Raw genomic sequence first — 26843 nt, 5'->3', positions numbered from 1 at the left:
ATTGCTGAAGCCTGGCTTGGAGAATTTTGAGCATTACTTTACTAGCATGTGAGATGAGTGCAATTGTGCGGTAGTTTGAGCATTCTTTGGCATTGCCTTTCTTTGGGATTGGAATGAAAACTGACCTTTTCCAGTCCTGTGGCCACTGCTGAGTTTTCCAAATTGGCTGCCATATTGAGTGCAGCACTTTCACAGCATCATCTTTCAGAATAGTAAAAATATAGTTACAAGGTTTATACTAAACTAGAGCTTCTGCTGCTGCTGCTGCAAAGTCGCTTCAGTCATGTCTGACTCTGTGCGACCCCATAGATGGCAGCCCACGAGGCTCCCCCATCCCTGGGATTCTCCAGGCAGGAATAGTGGAGCTACAGAGCACCTTACATTTTTATCTTTAGTTCTTAGAGGCAACCCCAAATACTGAAGTTTGTATAGAGCCACATCTGCAAAGCTCAAACTGTAAACAAGCCCCCTCCCAGCTCCTGAAACACGGGATGCCTCTGTCGCTGCTCTGGGGACAGCTGGACATGACCGTCAGGGTGTCCACATTCCACGTGCTCCCTCCACATCATCAAGGCCTCCTAACTGCACTGCGGCTTGTCAGTGTCAGGTTTGTGGCAAGCCAGCATCCGCGGTTGCTTTAGGGTTTCACAGACACTCATGGGAATTCATTACAGAACTGCTCTTCACATATTCTGGGTTACAGATGGAAATGCAAAGAGTGGAGAGAAGAAAACAGGACTGACAGAGTGGTGCCACGAAGCCCATGGGGACCATGCGCAGCGGGGTTTAAGGAGCTGGTTAGGAGGGCGCTCCCGTACCGCCTTGTTCCCAGTTCCAGCAGCCGGGCTGCCCCCGCCACTCCCCTCCCTCCCAACAGCTCACAAGCTTTGTCTCTTCACACGTCACAGCCCAAGAGTCCATGGGAAAAAGTCCTGTCATTGGAAGAGGTTTCCTGGAGCAGAAAGAGAAAGAATGTTCGTGTTCCAAAAGGGCCTCGAGGCCCACACTCCCTCATTGCAGCTTCCTGTTTCTGACTCCAGTTCTAGCTCTCTTCCTATATAAACCCCACAGAGGAAGTGGGAACTTGGCCCTGTGTTTTGAACATAATTTTAAATCATCAGATGCTCCATTTTCACACATCCAAAGCTGGATCCCCAGCATTTCCTCATCGTCTCCTTTGCCAGCTTCTCCAGTAAGTGCTGTCCTCACCCAGAATGTCTAGTGGATACAGGGTGCTTGCTGGTTTGAATTCCAGCTCTCCAATACACTGAGTGACCTGGGAAATTGGTTATTCTTTCTACTTGAAGTTTCCTCATTTGGCAGATGGGATGAAAGATGTTACTCCTAGAAAGTGCTGGTGAGCACAACATGGGACAAAGCACAGAAAGGACTTAGCGTGGGGCCAGGTGAGCTGAGGTGGCTGTTTATTCTTCACTAAGACTTGTCGCTTTCTCTGGTATGACGCGGACCCATGAGCTCCCAGATCAGCAGGTTAATGGAAGGACAGCACCTCCAATAACGTCCCAGATGTGCCACACCCATTTCCTCTCAGACTGAACACACAGATTCTTTCCAGATGTAAAAACTTATTGAGAAAATAAAATCACATTTCTCTGTGTAATCCAATCATAAAATAGTGGGATGGACCTTTTGTTTGCAAGGGCTGTTTAGGAGGATTTTCATATTCTTTGCAGATTCTCTTATGGTCAGGGCCCCCCAGCTCTGACGGCAGAGAGGGACAGAACTGGTGTGTATGCAGCGGTGCAGGGAGAGGGTGGAGAGAAAAGCCCTGAAGGTGCCACTTCAGCTCTGCAAACCAGCACACACCTCTATACCACTCTCACCCTGGCCTCAGGAACATGCAGCAGCCAAGCACCATGCAGGCCACTGTGCCCGCACCCCCCACACACCTGTGCACCTCGGTGACCATCAACAAGGACGTGGCAGAGGCTGCCAGCACCCTAGAAGGACCACACAGATCTGCCCTTCTGCCTGTGTGCTCCGTCGTAATCCACCTATCACCCCCCTTTGCCCTCTGTGCTTTGGTGTCAGGGCTAGAGGGGTAGGCATGACTTTGAACACAAGAGTGGATCTAATTAAAAAGATGGAGGGACTACAGCCTTCTGCAAAGCCTGCTGTGCTGTGTCCCGACAAGAGCAAGATTTTGCTGGCCCCCATCTGACCAGCAATGTGCTGTGCTTTATCCTGGACCAGAAATGGCAGAAAGGGAAGGTGGAATGACTATGCCAATGAGGGCTGGAATGGGGTTGGGGTGGAAACTGTAACATCAAAGTCACTCCTTTCAGCAACATGAGCTGGGTCTACAGAGGCCTGTTACCTGGAAGGAATGACACCTAAACTGTGATTTCTCTAGCCTTCAGCAGGGCTGGCTGCTATACCACCTGGGCCACAGGCCAGGGGATATTGATGGAGAGATGACTCAGCAGCAGTGCTGGCTGCTTCTCAGAACTGACTCCAACTGACGCAATTCAAGACAAAAAGTGACTGCTCCCATGCAAACAGCTCAATTAAGGAGCTCTGACTATGCAAAACAGGAGGCAAATCAGTCTTACCATTTGGACTCAAGAGTTCTGGCACCTTCTATAAAAAATTAAAAAAGAGTAGGAGGAGAGAAATCTGTATCCTACAACAGATGTGGGAAGCAGGTTCATTTTAGGTTTAATTTTCATAACTCGGCACTTTTCCTGAAACTGGGACAAACTTTGCCTTGTACACAGATCAGTAATTGTCTTCAGTAAAGCAGCTCTCTGCAGAGGACCCTCTGCAGCAGCTATCCTCTCCTCGTGGTGGAGGAGCAGTAACCGCCAGGCTACAGACAGGGGCAGAGAGTCTGCCTCTGCTACTTAACTAGCTGTGTGGCCCTGGAGAAGTTCCTTCACCTCATCAGGCCTCAGTTTCCTCTTATGCAAAGTGAGGAGAGCCCAACAGTCTCATCTTCCAAGGGACCTGAGTTTTAAAGTCAGTGCTTCATATAATAATCAATTATAGACAAAATGCTTCCCAAAGGACCTAAACAGACGCAGCACATCTCAAGTACTAGACACAGAGTAAAGGTTCTGGGAACATTAGCTCTTATTATTATAATAATTATGCCTTGATTAAACAAATGACTCCACTAGCAGAAGACACTCTTTGAGGAACACTCAGGTGTTCCTCCTTGGGTTTATCCCATAACAATCTGCTCCAGAAGTCCTCAGTGGACCATTCCAAGGTCATTCTTGATTTTCCTAATGTTTCACTGTGCAGAGCATTTCAAAATCAGTGGAGGATTTGGTGAAAAACTGGGAAATGGGCCTCTACAGCTTTCCATCTTAGCAAGAACAAACATCATGGTCCCAAGAGCTTTCCTTAAACAAGTGTCAATGAAAGCCAGCCACTAAACAGCAGGGTCTTTCCTGAGGGAGCTCTGTGTCACGTCATCATGGTCCACCTCGTGTCTGCATTACAGGGGGATTCAGGATACTGATTAGTGGTGGAGAGGGAAGCACTGGTCATGGCAATAAGGGGAAGACAAGAGTCTACAGAAACACCATCAGTCCGCTGCCCTAAAACATGTCCATCAGGGCACATGAAACACTTTTCAGTGACAGGTCCCACAAATACTGTTGAGAACCTTGTTATGATGACAGCTATAAACTCCATTCTCTTGAGATCTGAGAGGCTGGTTCCAATTCAGTGACCACAGACTTCACAGAGGAGCCATCAACAGCATGATAAGGGCTTGTGATAAAGGGGTTACTGATGATCTGCTTATTGATGCAGAGAAACAACTGACAAATAGGTGCTTCACAAAATTGCTCTGGAGAAACTGCTGCTGAAAAGATTGTCATGGGTGGCACAAGGGACCCTGCAATCAATCCCAGTGAAGCCTGTGGCTGTCTTTCTTTTTTAAAGCACTTCTTCCATCAAAATAGAAACCATGGGACTTCTGTTCCATCTGAAGGAAGACAATATCAACTCTGACCTGATGACTCAAGTAAAAGACACAGGTAAGATGATCACCTAAGCAGACCCTGGGTGCTCAGGCCAATGGCAAGACTAGGGAGCAGGGGAAGGGGTGGCTGGAGGCATTATCCAGTTCACAAAGCCAACAGTGACTGGGTCTCAGCCCAGGGTTCTAAAACTTCAAGTTGTATGCTGCTAATAAAATAACCTAAAACGAGAAGGGTAAGTAGTCACCACAACCCCACGCTCACAACCTTTGGGGAAGGGGAAACTATATTGAAGAACAAATGGGGCTGTAATTACCTGTCTCTAATACAAACTACTCAGTTAACATGTCTCCTCCTGTTAACAAGTCCATTCTATTCTATTATTTCAAGTCCATTCTAGGATGGTATACTTTTAATATTTTATCTCTGTCTTTTTGTCAGTTTTATTACTATGTCTTGGTGTGTTCCTCCTTGGGTTTATCCTGCCTGAGATTCTCTGAGCTTCCTGGACTTGGTTGACTATTTCCTTTTCCATATTCAGGAATGTTTCAGCTATTATCTCTTCAAATATTTTCTCAGGTCCTTGCTCTCTTCCTTCCCCTTCTGGGACCCCTATAATTCGAATGTTGGTGTGTTTAATGTTGTCCCAGATGTCTCTTAGGCTGTCTTCATTTTTTTTTTTTTCATTCTTTTTTCTACACTCTGTTCTGTGGCAATGATTTCCATCATTCTGTCCTCCAGGTCATTTATCCTTTCTTCTGCCTCAGTTATTCTGCTATGGATTCCTTCTAGTGTATTATTCATCTCTGTTTGTTCTTTAGTTCTTCTAGGTCTTTGGTAAACATTTCTTGCATGTTCTCAATCTTTGCTTCCATTCTTTTCCTGAGATCCTGGATCATCTTCACTATCATTATCTGAATTCTTTTTCTGAAAAGTTGCCTATCTCCACTTCATTTAGTTGTTTTTCTGGGGTTTTATCTTGTTCCTTCATCTGGGACATAACTTTCTGCTTTTTCATCATGATTAACTTTCTGTGATATGGTTTTTGTTTTAACCACTGTGAGACTGTGCTTCTTCTTGCTTCTTCTACCTGCCCTCTGATGTATGAGGCTAAGAGGCTTGTGTATTTTTCTTGATGGGAGGGACTGGTGATGGGAAAACTGGGTCTTGCTCTGGGGTGCAGGGCTTTGCTGAGTTAAGTTTTAATCCAATTATCTGCTGATGGGTGGGGTTGTACTCCTTCCTTAGTAGTTGTTTGGCCTGAGGTGACCCAGCCCTGGGGTCTATGGTAGGGTTAATGGTGAACTCCAAGAGGGTTTACACCAAGGGGGACTTTCCAGTGCCCCCATCCCTGTGGTGAGACCCTGCTGACCCACGCCTGCACAGGAGACACTCCAACACTAGCAGGTAGTTTTGGCTCAGTCCCCTGTGGGGTCACTGCTCCTCTCCTCTGGGTCTCGGTGCATGCAAAATTTTGTTTGTGCCTCCAAGACTGGAGTCTCTGTTTCCCTCAGTCCTCTGGAAGGCCTATAATCAAATCCCACTGGCCCTCAAGGCCAGAGTCCCTAGGGATTCCCAGTCCCTTTGTATTATCCCCAGGCTGGGAAGCCTGACGTGGGATTCAGAACTTTCACAATAGTGGGAAAACTTCTTTGGTATTATTGTTCTCCAGTTTGTGGGTCACCCAACAAATGCATATGGGATTTGATTTTATTGTGATAGAGCCCTTTCTGTCTTGCTCTCTCGCTGCAGCTTCTTCTTTGTCTTTGGACATGGGTATCTTTTTTTGTTGGATTCCAGTGTCTTCCTGTTGATGGTTGTTCAAAAACTAGTTGCAGTCTTGATGCTCTCTCAGGAGGAGATGAACACATGTCCTTCTACTCCACCATCTTAAACCAGACTCTGGAAGGCAGATTCTTAACCACTGGACCATGAGGGAAGTACCATAAACTCTCACTTTGGAATTAAGGAGTTTTGGAAGTACCATAAAAAAGCCACAAAATGGCTATATAGCTTTATCTTAATAACAGCTAATATCTCATTATTAAGTACTTCATTAGATTGGGAAACCAAGGCACAGTGGGGTTTAGTGACTCACACAAGGTCACATGATCTGCAAGTGATCCCTCTGGTTTTCTGAAGTTGGTTTTATTTAATTGAAAATATTTTAAGGTAATAATGTTAGTAGCTAAAATTTTACCACTTGATGCTTTGGACAGAAACAGATGTGTTTTGCATATTATGTGCTTTGCAACCACAGTCACAGAATAAAGTTTCTGTGATAATGTAACAATATTAGTCTCTGCTGTTTAGGACAGAAGTACAAGTAGAGATTATATTGTCAATTTGTGGTAGGAGGTGCTTCTGTTTACAAGTCCACTGGAGAAAATAGGGAAACAGTGTAAGGGAAGTGTTTTTATTTTGGTATGCTGAATCCTCACTGTACTCTGTTTTTCTCAATATTTATTTGTTTCTCTCTTCATGTATTTATCTCTCAATTTCTCTCTCTCATCCTTTCTCTCTTTCTCGTCCCTTTCTCTGCTCAGCTCTATATCACTCCCTCTATCCCCTTCTCCCTGCCTCTTTCTTTTTCTGATGGAGAACTTGAGAACATTTCTTACTGGATTTATTCATTGAGTATTATGATGAATTGCCTAGTCTTCATTAAAAAGGATTGAATGGATTGTGGACAACCTTCAGTAAATCCTCCTAAATTAAGTCTCCATTAACACAGATGCCCTTTGATTGACTGTTATCTTACTAGCTTAATGTTTCCAGTTAGTAAAAAGCTTCTGTACCTTATGAAAGCTTAGGACTAGGAAGATTATCAGATTATGGCCTAAGAAGTAAATCAAGTATAAACTGAATAAATTGACCAGAGTTATCTGCTTTTTCTTCACACAACTCTTGCTTTTCCTCTCTCTTGCAGACAACCAACAGTGAAATCACATGCATGGCTGTTTCTTGGTGTATGACCCAGATGAAGCTATTATTGTTATTGTTACAGAATCTATGGCAAGGTCGTGAACTCAGAGATTCCATTACTGTATGTAAGGGGGGAACTTCAAGGGCTGGAGTGGCCAGGAAGACCATCTCCTAAGCCCAAGATCTCTGGACTTCAACCCCAGAACTAATTAATGCACTGGGACATGACTCACAAATCTGATTACCAGGCAGAGCAGTATAATTTTAAATATCCTCTTCTCTCTTCTAAAGAGACACATGAAATGTTTATTCGGCAGCTATATGTGGGCTGCTCCTCAGTGTATAAGCAGTGTAGTGTGTTTCATCCTCTCACCTGAATCAGTACTGAGTGCTCCAACCCTGTCCTCATCAACACACCCAGATTCACACAGTCCCATGGGGCCCTGTCTGCCCCTGGGCCTTGGAAATCAAGACAGATCATATAGAGCCCGTATAACAAATCTTAGTTCTCCTACTTGGTTTCTAAGACTCCCTTGACTCTTCCTAGGAAGGCACAGCCTGGTCAGCACCTTGGACAGCTCCACTGCTTCTGCTGGAAGCTACGTTTACCTGTTGGTTTGTCCTGTAAACAGGCTGGGGTCCTTCATCCTCAACCTCTTCATCCTTGACTGAGAATACTGTTTTTCCTTCCTCACTCTCCTCACTTTCTTCAGAACAGGAATCAAATACATCAGCATAATACTCTTCAGCCACAAGTGGGTCTTCTGGGATCTCTGAAATAAAGAATAAGCAAAAATCAGGTCCTGTTGGTCATTAAAATGATAATGAGTCTAGGACCCCCATAGCCCAGAGATATGTATTCTGTTAACACTAACAAAGTTTTCATGGAGTGCAGAGTGGAATCTTAGCTTCCTGAATGCACCTAGTAGAATGTAATAAATACTCAGCAGTTAAACCAGTGGAGGAAAGGAGGGATGGTTCTATTTGCAACCACTTTTTGAAACTGTAAGAATAAAACCATGAAACAAGAAGAAATGACCTCTTCTAAAGTCTTTACATTCAGAGGCATGAATCATTATTACAAATAAGGGGATTTAGGACCAAAAGCAAAGTAAGATGCCTTGACCACCAGACTCTACTATCCACATAAAGTTTTTGTGGACACAGTGGGGGGGGACAAATATAAGCATTCTTGCTGGGAATTTCTTCTTTTAAAGAAAATACTAGTAGGGAGGTCAAGCAAGAGGGATAGAATATATAGAAATGGCATTATTGGCGAGCTGAGGGAAATGTTAAAATTCTAAGGCTATGAAGGTTTTTGAGATGTAGATCACACTAAGGTTCTACTTACTCACATGAATATGAAGCATTTTTTTTTTTTTGCCTTTTATTATAATGGATATTTTTTTAATTTTATTTTATTTTTAAACTTTACATAATTGTATTTGTTTTGCCAAATATCAAAATGAATCCATCACAGGTATACATGTGCTCCCCATCCTGAACCCTCCTCCCTCCCCATACCATCCCTCTGGGTCGTCCCAGTGCACTAGCCCCAAGCATCCAGTATTGTGCATTGAACCTGGACTGGCATCTCGTTTCATACATGATATTATACATGTTTCAATGCCATTCTCCCAAATCTTCCCACCCTCTCCCTCTTCCACAGAGTCCATAAGACTGTTCCATATATCAGTGTCTCTTTTGCTGTCTCGTACACAGGGTTATTGTTATCATCTTTCTAAATTCCATATATATGCGTTAGTATACTGTATTGGTGTTTTTCCTTCTGGCTTACTTCACTCTGTATAACAGGCTCCAGTTTCATCCACCTCATTAGAACTGATTCAAATGTATTCTTTTTAATGGCTGAGTAATACTCCATTGTGTATATGTACCACAGCTTTCTTATCCATTCATTCTTAATTAAAAACAACAACAAAAAAAAACACAAGGAAAGGCCACCCAGTTAAGCTGCTGCCAGGAAGTGCTACCTATGTTACTCAATGCAATATTATTACCAACTAGAAATATTGTTGTTACTGTTCAGTTGCTAAGTCGTGCTTGACTTTTTGTAACTCCATGGACTGCAGCCCGCCTGGTGCCTCTGCCCATGGGATTTCCCAGGCAAGAAAACTGTAGTGGGTTGCCATTTCCTTCTCCAGGGGATCTTCCTGATCCAAGGATCGAACCTGTGTCTCCTGCATTGGCAGGTGGATTCTTTACCACTGAGCCACTAGGAAAGTCTGGTTGGTGCTTATAATGGTCTTCAACCAAGAAAGGCTAAGAATGGATCTGTCAGTCCATTCAAAATCCAAGACCCTAAAAAAGTACAGTGATATCAATTCCAATTTGCTAATGGGAGTCTAGAAATAAGAAATATCCTTGGGGAAGGGAGAAAGTTAAATAATGGTACTCTCTCTACCTTATTAAAACCATGGGCATTTAGGCTTTGTACACATTAGTTGTTCTTGTTGTTGTTTGGTCGCTCAGCTGTGTCTGCCTCTTTGTGACCCCTTGGACTGCAGCACACCAGGCTTCTCTGTCCATCACCAACTCCGGACCTTGCTAAAACTCATGTCCATCGAGTGGGTGATGCCATCCAATCATCTCAACCTCTCTCATCCTCTTCTCCACCTGCCTTCAATCTTTCCCAGCATCAGGATCTTTTCCAATGGGTCAGTTCTTTGCACCAGGTGGCCAAAATATTGGAGTTTAAGCTTCAGCATCAGTCCTTCCAATGAATATTCAGGACTGATTTCCTTTAGGATGGACTGGTTGGATCTCCTTGCAGTCCAAGGGACTCTCAAGAGTCTTCTCCACCATTCAAAAGCATCAATTCTTTGATGCTCAGCCTTGTTTATGGTCCAACTCTCACATCGATACATGACTACTGGAAAAACCATAGCTTTGACTAGACAGATGTTTGTTGGTAATGTAATGTCTCTGCTATTTAATATGCTGTCTAGGTTGGTCATAACTTTTCTTCCAAGGAACAAGCATCTTTGAATTCCATGACTGCAGTCACCATCTTCAGTGATTCTGGAGCCCAGGAAAATAAAGTCTGTCGCTATTTCCATTGCTTCCCCATCTATTTGCCATGAAGTGATAGGACCAGATGCCATGATCTTAGGTTTTAGAATGTTGAGTTTTAGGCCAGCTTTTCACTCTCCTCTTTCACCTTCATCAAGAGGTTCTTTAGTTCCTCTTCACTTTCTACCATAAGGAGGAGAGTGAAAAAGTTGGCTTAAAACTCAACATTCAAAAGATGAAGATCATGAAATCCGGTCCCAGCACTTCATGGCAAATAGATGGGGAAACAATGGAAACAAATACTTTATTTTGGGGGGCTCCAAAATCACTGTAGGTGGTGACTACAGCCATGAAATTAAAAGACGCTTACTCCTTGGAAGAAAGGTTATGACCAACCTACATAGCACATTAAAAAGCAGAGACATTACTTTGCTGACAAATGTCCACTTAGTCAAAGCTATGGTTTTTCCAGTAGTCAAGTATGGATATGAGAGTTGGACTATCAGGAAAGCTGAGTGCCAGAGAACTGATGCTTTTGAACTGTGGTGTTGGAGAAGACTCTTGAGAGTCCCTTGGACTGCAAGGAGATCCAACCAGTCCATCCTAAAGGAAATCAGTCCTGAATATTCATTGGAAGGACTGATGCTGAAGCTGAAACTCCAATATTTTGGCCACCTGATGCGAAGAACTGACCCATTGGGAAAGACCCTGATGTTGGGAAAGATTGAAGGCAGGAGGAGAAGGGGATGACAGAGGATGAGATGGTTAGATGGCATCACCGACTCGATGGACATGAGTTTTAGCAAGGTCCAGAATTTGGTGATGGACAGAGAAGCCTGTCATGCTGCAGTCCATGGGGTTGCAGAGTCGGACATGACTGTGTGACTGAACTGACTGACTTAAAAACAAAATTATCCTTCTAAACTGTAACACAGAGCACTGGTTTTCATCCCATTGTTGATATTTTATGCCTAGTGCATGTGTGCTCAGTCATGTCCAACAAAGAGTTGGACCCCATGGACTGCAGCGTGCCAGTCTCCTCTGTCCATGGAATTTTCCTGGTAAGAATACTGGAGTGCACTGCTGTTTCCTACTCCAGGGGATCTTCTTGGCCCAGTGATGAAACCAGCATCTCTTGTATCTCCTGCATTGGCAGATGAATTCTTTACCACTGGTACCACCTGAGACTATTATTTTATGTCTACTGCGGAAAATATGGAATTTGGTGTTAGAGAATCAAGGTTAGAATCTAGCTCTGCCACCTCTTAAATAAGAAACTTGAGTGAGGAATTTGAATTTGCTGAGCTCTTTTTTTTTTTTTTTTCTAGTGAAGCGGACAAAAGGTAATCTAACAGGGTAGCTATGAAGATTCAATAATATGATTCATATGAAAGCATCTGTGTATAGGGAAACTTTATCAAATGTTCCATCAATTTCCACATCTATAAAAATGAACTTTTCATTAACTGATTCCAGAATCCCTTGAAAGTAAAATACTTAGTGGATGTAGAAAGCCCTGACAATTGAATGTTTTAAAATCTTTGCTATCTATGATTTTGCATAGAACACAAGAGGCAGTACCATGGAATTAAAACTGGCCAGCTCAAAAACAAGAATTCAGTTCAGTTCAGTCACTCAGTCCTGTCTGACTCTTTGCAACCCCATGAATCACAGCATTCCAGGCCTCCCTGTCCATCACCAACTCCCAGAGTTCACACAGACTCACGTCCATCGAGTCAGTGATGCCATCCAGCCATCTCATCCTCCATCATCCTCCTCTCCTCCTGCCCCCAATCCCTCACAGCATCAGAGTCTTTTCCAATGAGTCAACTCTTCACATGAGGTGGCCAAAGTACTAGAGTTTCAGCTTTAGAATCATTCCTTCCAAAGAAATCCCAGGGCTGATCTCCTTCAGAATGGACTGGTTGGATCTCCTTGCAGTCCAAGGGACTCTCAAGAGTCTTCTCCAACACCATAGTTCGAAAGCATCAATTCTTCAGCACTCAGCCTTCTTCACAGTCCAACTCTCACATCCATACATGACCACAGGAAAAACCATAGCCTTGACTAGCCAGACCTTTGTTGGCAAAGTAACGTCTCTACTTTTGAATATGCTATCTAGGTTGGTCATAACTTTCCTTCCAAGGAGTAAGCATCTTTTAATTTCATGGCTGCAGTCACCATCTGTAGTGATTTTGGAGCCCAGAAAAACAAAGTCTGACACTGTTTCCACTGTTTCCCCATCTATTTCCCATGAAGTGATGGGACCGGATGCCATGATCTTCATTTTCTGAATGTTGAGCTTTAAGCCAACTTTTTCACTCTCCACTTTCACTTTCATCAAGAGGCCTTTTAGTTCCTCTTCACTTTCTGCCATAAGGGTGGTGTCATCTGCATAGCTGAGGTTATTGATATTTCTCCTGGCAATCTTGATTCCTGCTTGTGCTTCTTCCAGTCCAGCGTTTCTCATGATGTACTCTGCATATAAGTTAAATAAGCAGGGTGACAATATACAGCCTTGACACACTCCTTTTCCTATTTGGAACCAGTCTGTTGTTCCATGTCCAGTTCTAACTGTTGCTTCCTGACCTGCATACAGATTTCTCAAGAGGCAGGTCAGGGAGTCTGGTATTCCCATCTCTTTCAGAATTTTCCACAGTTTATTGTGATCCACACAGTCAAAGGCTTTGGTGTCAATTAAGCAGAAGTAGATGTTTTTCTGGAACTCTCTTGCTTTTTCCATGATCCAGCGGATGTTGGCAATTTGATCTCTGGTTCCTCTGCCTTTTCTAAAGCCAGCTGGAACATCTGGAAGTTCACAATTCATGTATTGCTGAAGCCTGGCTTGGAGAATTTTGAGCATTACTTTACTAGCATGTGAGATGAGTGCAGTTGTGTGGTAGTTTGAGCATTCTTTGGCATTGCCAAAGAATTATTAATACACATATTCAAAAACACCTTTGCCAATTCTTTAGGAAACTCAGTTTCTCTCAGTAACTCCAACACAGTCTGTTTTCCCCTCCGATCACCTATTATCAGTTGAGCAGCATATGAAACAGAGTATTTGTGCGTAGGGGCCATTTTTTATAAAAATCTTTATTTTACTCACACTCAGAATGACCAAAGGATCACAGCAAGAGAAGTATATGAAAACCAATATCTACCGGGAGGACAATTCAGGTCTCCAGTTTTGCCTTCATGCAGGGTCACGCACTCGCTGAGTGGACGTCCTGCCTCTCTTCCCCGCCATCCTCCGCCTCTGCCTAGGTCTCTGTGTCTCATCCACAGAGATGTCCATTCTCTGTCATCCCACTTCCTCCCATGTCCTCTCCATGAGTCTGTCTCTCTTTGACAGTTATTCATTCACTGACTCACTCATATTTTCTCCCTCTGTTTCTCTGTCCCCCACGCCCCACTTTCAGGAAAGAATATTCGCTTTCAAGATTGACTCTGAGACAGTAAGACATGTCATTTACATTGCTGCCCAGGGTACAGAAATGTGCTTGGATTTGTGTTTATAAAAAAACATCTTTACAATTGAAACAAAAGCTTCATGCATCAAGATTTACCCATACTACAAATGACACACTCTGGCATTTTGCATACTATTAAATGATTTCTCTCTCTCTCTCTTTTTTAATGCTAGTTGCAACTTGCTAAATTGATTTCTCAACCCAGAATTTGAAAAACACTGGTTTAGAATGCTGACTTTGGCATCAAAAAGACCCACATTTAAACTGAGGCTCTTGATGCTGGGTGTTATGTAAACTTTCTGCCCTTCAGTTTTCTCATCTATAGAGTGGGGAAGATAGCACTCGTCTCATTGAATCATGGTGAACATTACATAGTGTGATAATGCAGCTATCAGTGCACATGGTATGCATCCAGGAAATGTGAGCTACCAACATTGAACATAAAACTCTGTAGTTTTGTCTGTAATGCTCAACACCAGGAAGAAAATAAATATCAGGCAATCACAAATGGATGCCAAGTTAAAAATTTTAACAATATTTTAAATAGAATCACTTCTCAAAATCTACACAGTACTCAACACCAAAGGTAGTAAGGAGTGGCTCCTCCCACTGCCCTTCTGACTGCTGGACTCCAGAGGGACTCCTGGCATTTTACACCCTCCTCTCCTCCCATCACCTTCCTGTCTCTGGTTCCATCCCGGCTCCTCCAGGCAGCTCAGAGGGAACCTCTACGACAGGGGTGAACAAACTTGCTCTTTTAAGGGCTTGACAGAAAAAGTGTTAGGTCTTGCAGGGTATATAGTCCCTGTCACAGCTACCCAACTCTTTGTAGTGTGAAAGCAGAGATAGACAATAAATGCATGAGCATGGCTGTGCTCCATTGGCTGTGAACTTTATTTAGAAAAGCAGGTGACAGCTGGATCATACCATAGCTCTACCCCACAGACAAGTGTTTCTCTTACTAAATATTGAGCCCTTCCCATAACATGGCTCCCTGCGCACAGTCAGTTCCTTTCTCTCTCCTTCAAGCATCCCCTCCCAGGGAGAAGAGGGAAGAAACGGACAGGTGTCCAAGTCATGAAATAGACCAGGATGAACCCATCACCAGTGTTTCTTACTCAAATACCACTAACTTGGCGAGGCTCAGAAAAGGGTGCATTTTCAAGTGGAAAAATTGGAATAAAGAAGTCAGCTCATGCTATTTGTCAAATTGTGTGTTTTTCAGACACTGGTCCAGTGTGAAGCCTTGTTAGGCAAAGGCTCATTTCTGCTGTCATGGAAGGGAAAATGGTCTGAGATAGATAGCTTTCATTTTCTCATACCCTAAAGTCAGCCTCCTGACAGATGCTTGGGACCAGCATCCTGATCTCCACTACACTGGGCAGTGGTGACGGATACATTTACGCAGGAATCTAACAATGGCTGCCCCAGCTTGGACACAGTTGTTGCATATCCATGCTGGAGAAAAAGAGAGATAGTTACCCTGTCCTGGGAAAAGGTTGCTCTTTATCAGACCCTTCAACAGAGACCCTAATAAAGCCCTTCCTCTAAGACTTAAGTGAGCAGCAGGATCACCTGCAGGGCTTGTTAAAACATGGACTGCTGGGACCCACATAGGGCCCTGATCCAGCCAGTCAGGAGAGAGGCCTGGAAACATGCATTTCTGACAAGTGCCCGGGGGATGCTGGTGCTGCTGGCCTGAGGGCCACAATGTGAAAAGTTCTCCAGGATGTGACTAGTTCAAACAAAAGTACTAGCATATACTATTATAGAAGCACTATAATAAAATGCATAAGATCTTATAATATCTCCACACCTTACAACATTTATATGTTACAGACAATAAATGAAGAAATAAACTTTACTTTTGTTGTTGCTACTGTTCAGCCACTAAGTTGTGTCTGATTCGTTTGCAACACCGTGGACTATAGCCTGCCAGGCTCCGCTGTCCATGGGATTTCCCAGGCAATAATACTGGAATGGATTGTCATTTCCTTCTCCAGGGGATCTGAGCTCAAATTGTTGTGATATTAGTTGTCTCACTACTCACAATCTCTATAGAGTTATAGGGGCCTATTCCCATTTTAATGATGGGGAATAACAAAACCATGAATTAGCAGGCCAGAGTCACAGCACTTTATAGATTGTTTTTAAATGCACATTCATATCCATTATTCTACTTTATCACTGCAACAGTGATTCAACTTAGACCAGGACAACCTTTTAACCTCAATTTTTAAATAAAGTGAGAGACAGGCTAATAACCAACCACATGTCACACAGCTGAATACATGGCGGACTGGAAATGTAAATTACCTGAATCCTATCTTTATTCCACTGCATTAGTGCTATTTTATGGTTGCTGTTGTTCAATCAGTCAGTCATGTTTGATTCTCTGTGACCCCTGGACTGCAGCATATCAGCCTTCCCTGTCTTTCACTATCTCCAGGAGTTTCCTCAAACTCACGTCCATTGAATCAATGATGCCATCCAACCACCTTCTCTCTCATCCCCTTCTCATCATCTCCTCAATCTTTCCCGGCATCAGGGTCTTTTCCAGTGAGTCAGCTCTTTGCATCAGGTGACCAAAGTATTGGAGCTTCAGCTTCAGCATCAGTCCTTCCAATGAATATTCAGGATTGATTTCCTTTAGGATTGACTGCAAGGTTCTTCTCCTTGCAGTCCAAGGGACTCTCAAGAGTCTTCTCCAACATCACAGTTCAAAAGCATCAATTCTCAGCCTTTTTTATTGTCTAACTCTCACATCTGAACATGACTACTAGAAAAACCATAGCTTTGACTAGACAGACGTTCGCCAGCAAAGTGATGTCTCTATGTTGTCACAGCTTTTCTTCCAAAGACTAAGCGTCTTTTAATTTCATGACTGCAGTCACCATCCATGGTGATTTTGGAGCCCAAGAAAATAAAGTTTGTCACTGTTTCCCTTGTTTCCCCATCTATTTGCCATGAAGTAATGGGACCAGATGCCATGATATTAGTTTTCTGAATGTTGAGTTTTAAGCCAGCTTTTTCACGTTCTTCTTTCACCTTCATCAAGAAGCTTTTTAGTTCCTCTTCACTTTCTGCCATTAAGGTGGTATCATCTGCATATCTGAGGTTATCGGTATTTCTCCCAGCAGTCTTGATATCAGTTTGTGATTCATCCAGCTCAGCATTTTGCATGATGTACTCTGCGTATAAGTTAAAGCCTTGACATACTCCTTTCTCAATTTTGAGCCAGTCTGTTGTTCCATATCCGGTTTTAACTGTTGTTTCTTGATCTGCCACAGGTTTCTCAGGAGGCAGGCAAGGTAGTCTGGTATTCCCAACTCTCTAAGAATTTTCCAGTTTGTTGTGATCCACACAAAGGCTTTAGTGCAGTTAATGAAGCAGAGGTAGATGTTTTCCTGGAATTCACTTGCTTTATCTATGATCCAATGGATGTTGGCAATTTGATCACTTGTTCCTCTGCCTTTTCTAAATCCAGCTTGTACATCTAGAATTTTTGGATCTTGTACTGTTGAAGCTTAGCTTGAAGGATTTTGAGCATTACCTTGTTAGCACGTGAAATGCGCACAGTTGTGTGTTAGTTAGAACATTCTTTGGCATTACCTTTCTTTGGGATTGGAATGAAAACTGACCTTTTCCAGTCCTGTGGCCACTGCTGAGTTTTCCAAATTTGCTGTCATATACATGCAGCACTTTCACAGCATCATCTTTCAGGATTTGAAATAGCTCAGCTGGAATTCCATCACCTCCACTAGCTTTGTTCATGGTAAAGGCTTCCTAAGGCCCACTTGACTTCACACTCCAGGATGTCTGGCTCTAGGTGAGTGACACCACCATTATGGTTATCCACATCATTAAGGCCTTTTTGTACAGTTCTTCTGTGTATTCTTGCCACCTCTTCTTAATCTCTTTTGTTTCTGCTAGGTCCTTACCATTTCTGTCCTTTATTGTGCCCATCTTTGCATGAAATGTTCTCTTGATATCTCTAATTTTCTTGAAGAGATCTCTAGTCTTTCCCATTCTATTGTTTTCCTCTATTTCTTTGCATCAAAAAATGGAGACGCCCTATACAGTAAGCAAAAACAAGACCAGGAGCTGACTGTGGGTCAGATCATGAGCTCCTTATTGCAAAATTAAGACTTAAATTGAATAAAGTAGGGAAAAACCACTAAGCCATCCAGGTATGACCTAAATCAAATCCCTTATTAAACAGTGGAAATGACAAATAGATTCAAGGGCTTAGATCTGATAGACAGAGCGCCTGAAGAACTATGGACAGAGGTTTGTAACACTGTACAGGAGGCAGTGACCAAAATAATTCCAAGAAAAAAGAAATATACGAAGGCAAAATGGTTGTCTCAGGAAGGCTTACAAGTAGTTGAGGAAAGAAGAGAAGCAAAAGGCAAAGGAGAAAGGAAAAGATATACCTAATTGAATGCAGAGCTCCAAAGAATAGCAAGGAGGAGAGATAAGAAAGCCTTCTTAAGTGAACAAGACAAAGAAGTTTTATGATTAGCTAGGAATTTTCATCTACTTACCACATTATTTTCATTGTTATTTTCATATTTCCATCATTATTTATGAAATTTAAGTGTCATAAATAATAATTGTGATTATCTTCCTCATAACTCTGAAAGATGTCATACAACAAGGGACAGACCTTTGACTTAATGAGATAGAAAAACTGACTCATAGTCATCCTGGTAAATTATCTGAAGGGAGCTAGGACTATTGAATGCCAGGGGCCCCTCACTCAGTCTCAATCCCACTGCTACTCAGTCCAACTCTGTCTCAGATATGCTCAAGGTGGACTGTGGGTCAGGATCGCCTGGAGGCCTTTGTAAAACAGATTCTTGGCCCCAAAGCCCACTGATTCAGATTTAGCTGCTCTGAGGTGGGGCCTGAACTCTACACAAAGATGCTGCAACATACTATGAGAACTACTGCTCTATCTTTTGGACCTTCAAGAAGAAAATGACATACAACTGTTTAAAGATAAATTCCCCAATACTTTGTCTATTATTGCACCAGCACTTTAAACTTCTAAAATGATCATCAATATATTAAAGAATTTTGTAAAGAGCCAATAAGGTAAGAACTTTGCTTAAAGGCAAAACCAAATTTCCTTTAAAGAAACTTAGTTATGTGGGAGGAATTATGTGAGCCTGTGAGCTCACTACTACCCTAAATGATTCTAGCCATCCAATATGTATGCTTTGAGCAAATGCAGGGAGCAAGCTTAGCACAATGGTTCTCAAAAGCATGTCCCAGAAGAGAAATAACAGCAGCATCGCCCAGGATCTTATTAAAAACGCAGATTCTCGGACCTCCCAGACCTACTGGACCAGAAACTGCAGTGAGGGTCCAGCAATTCACATTTTAAAAGTCCTCCAGAGGATCCCGACACATTTAAATTTAAGAACCACTAATTTAGCACAATGTAGACAGTAAGCTCCCACAGGGAAGGAGTTGTGTTCATCTTCTTCTTCATGGCATCTCAAATCCATGTTTCAAAGCAGACATTCAAACTTCTTATTGAAGAAGTGAATGCTTACATGTCTAAGAGATGAAAACTTTCAAACTACCACACAGTATCTCCTGCAAAGCATTTTCTGATGTTTATTTTAGGGAGGGTCAGCAAAAGCGAAGAGGAAGATCAGTAAAAGATAAGGAATTTTTTTCCCCATGAAAGACCTACTCTGTCCCAGTTTCTCACATCTGCTGACCTTATATCTCAGATGGAGTCATAACTCCAAACAGTAAAGTATGTCTTCCTCATACTACCCTCTCCAGCTATATTCCACAGGCCTGCAAGTTTGAGGACTCAGTTTAATACTGCCCAGCCTGTCATGGCACTCGCATTAGACAGTGACTTCTGTCAGGTGCCCCAGACTCTACTCCAGCTGCAAGAACACTCTGGCTCTCTCTGCACGTCTAACAATACTGTTGGAATTGATTAATGTCTGAGGACCAAATGACTTGTGATTTGGGAAATCCAACATTTAAAATGCATTTTTAATTGCACTTTTCTGCCTCTTCTCTAAGGAAGTCAACAATATCCACAAGACACTTTTTAAGATGTTTTTGCCATATCCTGTAAAAAGGCGGTATGTGTGGTGGGGGAGAATCTCTTCTTAAAGAGAAGATTATCTGTATTTTAGCTACAGCGAGGCAAGTTGGGGTCTTGGTAGCAGGCAGCTGCCCAGAGATACCCTTCTTTATTTTTCCTTTCTTTCCTAACTTTCTGAATGAGGCAATGGCTTTATTACACTGAGCCAGAAAATACTGAGCCAAGTTATAATAAACACAAACCATGATCTACTGTTAGATCATGATGTGACCTCTCCAAAGACCAGGTTCAGTGCCAGTGCTCAGAATGACATCATAATTACACTGACGAGGCAGATCTCAGAATTTCTTATTTTCCTAAAACAGCATGTGTGGATATGAAAAAGATTGTCCTAATTCATTTTTTAATGAAAAACATTTTAAATAAAGACATCATCACATATGTAGGGAAAACCTGAGGTTAATATGCTACAACATTCTCACACAACAGTGTAAAAGACAATGCTTTTAGAAGGTACTTAGATACAGACATTGTCTATGCTGAGCTGGCTAGGTTTCCCCAAGGAGCTCCATCTCATGTAAGGTGGGCACAAATTAGGGTAAAAAAGACAGAAATGGAGCCCAAGTTAACTGGTAATATCTGCTGCTTCTGAGAAAGACTGCGCAATAGTGATTAGGAGGATCAGCTACAGAGACTGAAGTTCAACTTTGTTGTTTATTGACTGTATCACCTTGGGCACCCACTTCACGCCTGTGGCCACAGTTCCCTGATTTGTAAGTGTGTGTGGTGAATGCTATTGATGTTCCACCCAAAACTCCTTAACAAACACACTCCACCTGCGAGTGTTGGCCTGCTCATCCTCCAGGTGCTGAGTTATGGTCTGCTAGGTTTGCCACGACAGAAGGCTTAAACCACAGAAATGTATTTTCTCATAGTTCTGGAGGCTAGAAGTCCAAGATCAAGGTGCTGGCAACTTTGGTTTCTCCTTGGCTTGCAAGTGTGTGGGCATCACTTGTGTCCAAGTCTCCTCTTCTTATAAGGACACTAGTCAGAATGGATTTGGGCCTTGACCTAACAGTCTCATTTCAAATTAATTGCCTCTTTAAAGGCCCGGTCTCCAAATACAGTCACATTTTGAGGTCCTGGGGGTTAGGGCTTCAACATCTAAATTTTAGGGGAACTCAGTTCAGTCCATACCTACTTCTAACAGGGCACAGATGCCTCCTTCTCTAGACAACTGCTCTTAGATCAAAGAATTACCTTATCAAAGAGGTTATATTTCACCTCCACCCAGGAACAGTTCTGGCCAATGGCTGACTAACTCAAGATGGAACCAACTCTGAGGTGTCACTCCCGTTTGAGCTACTGTGGGGTCAGGCAGGGCTAGTCTGTAGCTGGACCACATTTTTGCTCAACAACCTCCACTGCCCTGCCCTGACACAACCCTCACCCTACTCTACCCAAGAAGACACACACTACAGAATAACCATCTCAGCCTCTGCTTCTAAGCAACCCAACCAAAGATTAGTGGTATTAAAATAATATTAAGAATACCTTCAATCATAGATGCAATGTAAAATTTTATAAAAGCTAATAATGTAAACACTCCTTAAAGGAAAACAACCAGACGCCAGCAAGATTATATTCTTTTATATTATACATTTTATCCTTAGATTTTCTAGAAAACAATAGAGCCCACATCTATGGATACTGTGAAAGGAAGTCCTTTTTCAGCTATCAGTTATATTTCAGACAGCTATATCTTTTATCTCTTGAGGTCTAGTTTACTTGTCCTGCTTAAGATCTTCTTAAAATGTTCTATATAGAATAATGTCCTGCACCTAGTAGGTACTAATAAATGACCATTATTATTACCGCTTATTGCTGTTTAGTTGCTAAGTTGTGTCCAACTCTTTGTGACCCCATGGACTACAGCATGCCAGGCTCCTCTGTCCTCCACTATCTCCCAGAGTTTGCTCACATTCGTGTCCATTTACTCAGTGATGTTACCTAACCATCTCATCCTCTGCTTCTATTTCTCCTTTTGCCTTCAGTCTTTCCCAGCATCAGGGTCTTTCCCAATGAGTTGGCTCTTCACATCAGGTGGCCAAAGTATTAGAGCTTCAGCTCCAGCATCACTCTTCCAGTGAATATTCAGGGTTGATTTCCTTTAGAATTGACTGGTTTGATGTCCCTGCAGACCAAGAGACTCTCAAGAGTCTTCTCCAGCATCACAGTTTGAAAGCATTAATTCTTCAGTACTAAGCCTTTATAGTCCAGCTCTCACATCCATACAGGACAACTGGAAAAACAATAGCTTTAACAATATGGACCTTTGTCAGCAAAGTGATATCTCTGCTTTTTAACGTGTTGTCTAAGCTTGTCACAGCTTTCCTTCCAAGGAGCAAGCACCTTTGAATTTCATGGCTGTAGTCACCATCCACAGTGATTTTGGAGCCCAAGAAAAGGAAATCTGTCACTGCTTCCACTTTTTCCCCTTCTATTTGCCATGAAGTGATGGGACTGGATGCCATGATCTTAGTTTTTTTAATGTTGATTTTCAAGCCAGCTTTTTCATTCTCTTCTTTCACCCTCATCAAGAGGCTTAAAGGTTCGCTTCACTGTCTGCCACAAGATTGGTATCATCTGCATATCTGAGGTTGTTGATATTTCTCCCAGCAATCTTATAAAAGCAGCATTTATACAAAAAGGGCCAACTGCAGAGCTAGAGAAACTACTCCTTTGGCAGAGGCAGCTTGACTCCATCAAGTAAACAAGGATCATTCCTAAACCCCAGGCTTCTGTCCTCCTGGGAGCTAGTAAAGGCACCAGTCTCTCCCCTCTGGACACATCTTCCCTACACTATTAAAAGGAAAGAACTGACCCTGAAATTTTGCTCTTTTGGAAAAGGCATTTTGTCAATTTCTAAACCTCAACTTAAATTGGATTTTATTTTTCCTTTCCAATTTTTAAAAGCCATCTCCACCCCCACAGTGAACCGGTTTATCAGGGTTATGAGGTGGGTCATCGGCTGGGCCTAGAATACAGTTTCCATCAGCAGCTACTAAGACTGGTCATTGGAGATTGTAAGTTACAAGGGAGAAGGGTGTACCCTAAGACCAGTGATCACTGCTTCCCTGTGGCAAGTCATCCCTTTTATGGGGACCAGGGGCCCCAGCTGGAGGTCCTGGGGAGGCCATATGCCATATGCCAAGGGGCTGCTGCAGAAGCAGCATTTCATTATGCAGCCCTCTTCTGGCCCATGGGAGATAACTGTAATTTTCAGTCACAATTTAGTGGGGCTGGAGGCTTGCATCAGCATATTTGCTGAAGAATATTTTGAACCAATGCTTAGTCCAGGGAAGCATGTAGAAGCATTCACAGCCCCTGGTGAAACAAGCACTCTGGAACCTGAGGGAGAAATGAATACTCAGTTCTGTGACTGCCTCAGTCTTATCCAAGCTGCAACAAATGTTACCTAAAACACTCAACACATCACTCTTCCCTACCAAGGATGACCCCACTGCCAATAAAGTTGAGTACAGAATCTTTAGCTTGGCATCAAGGCCTTTTATAATCTGGTTGCAACCCAGTTTCCTAGACCGGCCTTCTCTTGCTGATGGAGGTGGTAGCTCTCAGTTAAAGGTGGCACCAAAAGGGATTCTGATTGGGTGGCCCTGGGTGAGGTCTAGCAGCTTCAGTTTTCTGATGCTTTCCAGATGGTTCTCAAATATACCTTTAGATCAGGACCTTGGCTTTTGTGACCTGGACTCTACATTTTCCCCTGAACTTCCTCGTGCTTTCCATCTTCTACACTTTTATGAACTCTCCTTCTAGAACTGCCTTGTCCAATATGGTAGCCATTAGACACATGTGCCTTTTAAATTAAAATTAAAGGAAACAAATGACAAATTCAGTCCCCTAGTCACACTGGCCACATTTCGAGTGCTTGAAAGTCTCCTGTGACAAGAATGCGGAACATTCTATCTTCAAAAGGCATCCGCTGGATGGCCTACAGTCCCCAGTTGGAATTTGGCCAGATTTCTTGAAAACCTAAGGATATGTGTCCCTTCCCCTCTTGGGCCCTCTGTCCCTCCACTGACTGGGGACAGCTCCACCAGCACGCTCTGTGAAAGGGAGGGTGAAACCACAGGCCCTGTTGTGTCTCCACCCTCACAGTCCTGGCCTCAGCAGAGACAGGCAGTGACTCCATCCCACTCTAGCCTCGGCCTCCTTCACCTGCTCCTGAGACCATGCCAAAGGATCCATCAGACCGAGACTTCTCACCTGTGCAAACCTTCTTTATACAGTTTCTGCAAGCAAGACTTTCATAGATGTCCAGCCCCCACCCTTCAGCCCTAGAGAAAGGCAGCTCATGGACCCCCAGCTCCCCATAGCAGGCACTGACGCAGCAGGGATTAAGTCCACTTCACTAATCATATCACTAACTCTGCTATGCTGTTCTTAGTCACTCAGTCGTGTCCGACTCTTTGCAACTCCGTGGACTATAGCATACCAGTATCTTCTATCCATGGAGATTCTCCAGGCAAGACTGCTACTGGAGCGGGCTGCCCTGCCCTCCTCCAGGGGATCTTCTCAATCCAGGGATCGAACCCAGATCTCCCACATTTCAGGCAGATTCTTTACTGTTTGAGACACCAGGGAAGCCCAAGAATACTGGAGTGGGTAGCCTATCCTTTCTCCAGGGGAACTCTCCAACCCAGGAATTGAATCAGGGTCACTTGCAGTGCAGGCGGATTCTTTACCAGCTGAGCTACCCTCTAAGTCCCACTAACTCTAAGCAGAACTAAATCTCAAGTACAACAATACATTTATATTCTTGGGAGCAGGAGTGCAGCAGTTGCTTGGTTGTATAGCTTTCTGATGCTTCCTTCTCTCACACAATAAGCTAAAAGTTAGCACCAGTACTGTGACCTTTTCTAAAATAAACCCTCAAACTAAGACTAAAATTAGCTATGTTAATTAGCTTAGCCTGCACCATCACACATGAGGCTGTGAAAAGAAATAATTTTCTTAGGCAAAATGCATATTCATGACCCTTTCTGTATGGAAAGCTAAATTAAGTACAGTACAATGCCATATATATACAGATATAACAGCAACTTCTGTAAGTTTTTCTTAGACTTATATCTTGCATCTATAAGATCCAGTGCACCAAAGGGGCTCCCTGCTACACACACATACACACACAGAGAGAGAGAGAGAGAGAGAGAGAGAACAGAACAAAGCTCCATGATCCATTTGGAAGTAGGTCTCCCTTAGGCTCTCAAGTCTCAATGCCTTGATTCTATGTGTCAGGATTGATTCTCCCTTAGGCAAAATCATAACATTGCTCTGAAACATCTTTTCTGGTTTGAAGAGCAAAAGCCAAAATGAGTAGGCAAAGTCTATCTTTTCTCCAGAAATGAATATAGGCCAAGAAATCCATTCTCTCAAAAGGACCCTGAAAAAGCTGGTATATATGACTGAATGCTGTGTTTGTGGCAGAAGACATCAAGTTCTGTGACTTCAGGCCACTAGCTTATGCTCCCTGGGTTTTAGAAGTCTCATCTGCAACATACAGATAGTAATAACTTGGCAGCCCAAGAGCAGGAGCCCAAACTAGATGATTGCAGGTTGTCTCCTGCTCTAAGGGTTGCAAAAGTACAATATGGAGTAATGAACCAGACAGGTGTATATATGAATTGTGGGGGATCTTGATGAAATACTATTTTGATCAGTGGATCTGTGCATGGGCTAAGAGTCTGTACTACTGACATGCTCCTCAAACCACACTTTGAAAAGGCCCCAAATGTTTGTCAAGAAGTGAGATTATAACTAAGATTTTCATGAAATTGAAGAATTTAAAGTGCTGTCAAAACGAAGCCTCTGCCTTTTCTCTGGTTTTCCTTTCCTCTTTAACAAGAGGCTTGAATACATCAGAAAGCATTTAGCAATTTGTTTGTTGGCAGAGAGAACACCTTGTGAGCCAAGTAGGATTTCTTCTCTGATGAAATCTTAGAGTGATAATTTCTCTTTCCACCTCATTGCTCCTGGCAAATATTTGTTTCCCATTGGCAGCATCCCTCTGTTAACTGTCCAGCTGGAGGCAGTCAGGAAGCTGCCAGAAGCTGCTTGCTTATGCTAAGATGTTCTAAGCTTGGCAGTGTGAACAGGCAAGCTGAATATGGCAACATGGGCTAATGATCACAAAAATCTACTGCATTGATAATATGGACATAGGTTCATTTAAATGCTTTTAATTAAAGGAAGTGCATATCATACACATCAGTTTAGACAAATGTTCATGGTTCTACTCAGGTGCTAATCCAATCCATGTTAGATTTTCCTGCATGACCAGGGACTTCTGTTGAATGTGATATGGTCTTGTAGAGCAAGGTAAACACAAGTTTAAAAGGAACTCTTTCATAACATTGACATAGATACACTATCATGTGTAAAATAGTGTAAAATATTATGTGTAAAAAGCTAGTGGGAAGCTGCTATATAGCACATGTAGCTCAGCTCAGTGTTCTGTGATGATCTAGAGGGGTGGGATATGGGGTGGTGGGAGGGAGGCTCAAGAGAGAGGGGATGTATGTACACAAATGGCTGATCCATGATGCTGTACAGCAGAAACTAACACAACATTGTACAGCAATTATACTTCAATAAAAAAAAATAAGGAACTCTTTCATGGCCTATAAAATCTATAAACGCTTCCATTTACATGTTCCCAAACTAAGTAATAATTACTTCCCTTTATATGACCCGTCATGATTCACAAACTGATTTCAGAATTATTCCCTCACCTAAGGCTCCCTCTATTTTGGGGGCTCGAAAATGACTGCAGATGGTGACTGCAGCCATAAAATTAAAAGATGCTTACTCATTGGAAGGAAAGTTATGTCCAACCTAGATCAGATCAGATCAGATCAGTCACTCAGTCGTGTCCGACTCTTTGCGACCCCATGAATCACAGCACGCCAGGCCTCCCTGTCCATCACCAACTCCCGGAGTTCACTCAGACTTACATCCATCGAGTCAGTGATGCCATCCAATCATCTCATCCTCTGTTTTCCACTTCTCCCGCCTTCAATCTTTCCCAGCATCAGGGTCTTTTCCAATGAGTCAACCCTTTCCATGAGGTGGCCAAAGTACTGGAGTTTCAGCTTTAGCATCATTCCTTCCAAAGAAATCCCAGGGCTGATCTCCTTCAGAAAGGACTGGTTGGATCTCCTTGCAGGCCAAGGGACTCTTGAGAATCTTCTCCAACACAGTTCAAAAGCATCAATTCTTCGGTGCTCAGCATTCTTCACAGTCCAACTCTCACATCCATACATGACCACTGGAAAAACCATAGCCTTGACTAGATGAACC

General features: G+C 42.9%; 1 protein-coding gene across 6 annotated transcripts in view; it reads right to left on the bottom strand.

Annotated features, from left to right (window-relative positions):
* Window positions 1–26843, bottom strand: part of NEK11 (NIMA-related kinase 11) — a 276447-nt gene that overhangs the window by 82574 nt on the left and 167030 nt on the right. For all 6 annotated transcript variants that reach the window (XM_010834960.1, XM_010834964.1, XM_010834962.1 and 3 more), the window contains one exon: window positions 7488–7651. In XM_010834960.1, the coding sequence (XP_010833262.1) occupies window positions 7488–7651 (164 nt within the window). The remainder of the gene's footprint in view (window positions 1–7487; window positions 7652–26843) is intronic.

Source organism: Bison bison, unplaced genomic scaffold, assembly GCF_000754665.1.
Source record: "Bison bison bison isolate TAMUID 2011002044 unplaced genomic scaffold, Bison_UMD1.0 scf7180017864037, whole genome shotgun sequence".
Lineage (NCBI taxonomy): Eukaryota > Metazoa > Chordata > Mammalia > Artiodactyla > Bovidae > Bison > Bison bison.
This window is presented reverse-complemented; position numbering and strand designations above follow the sequence as displayed.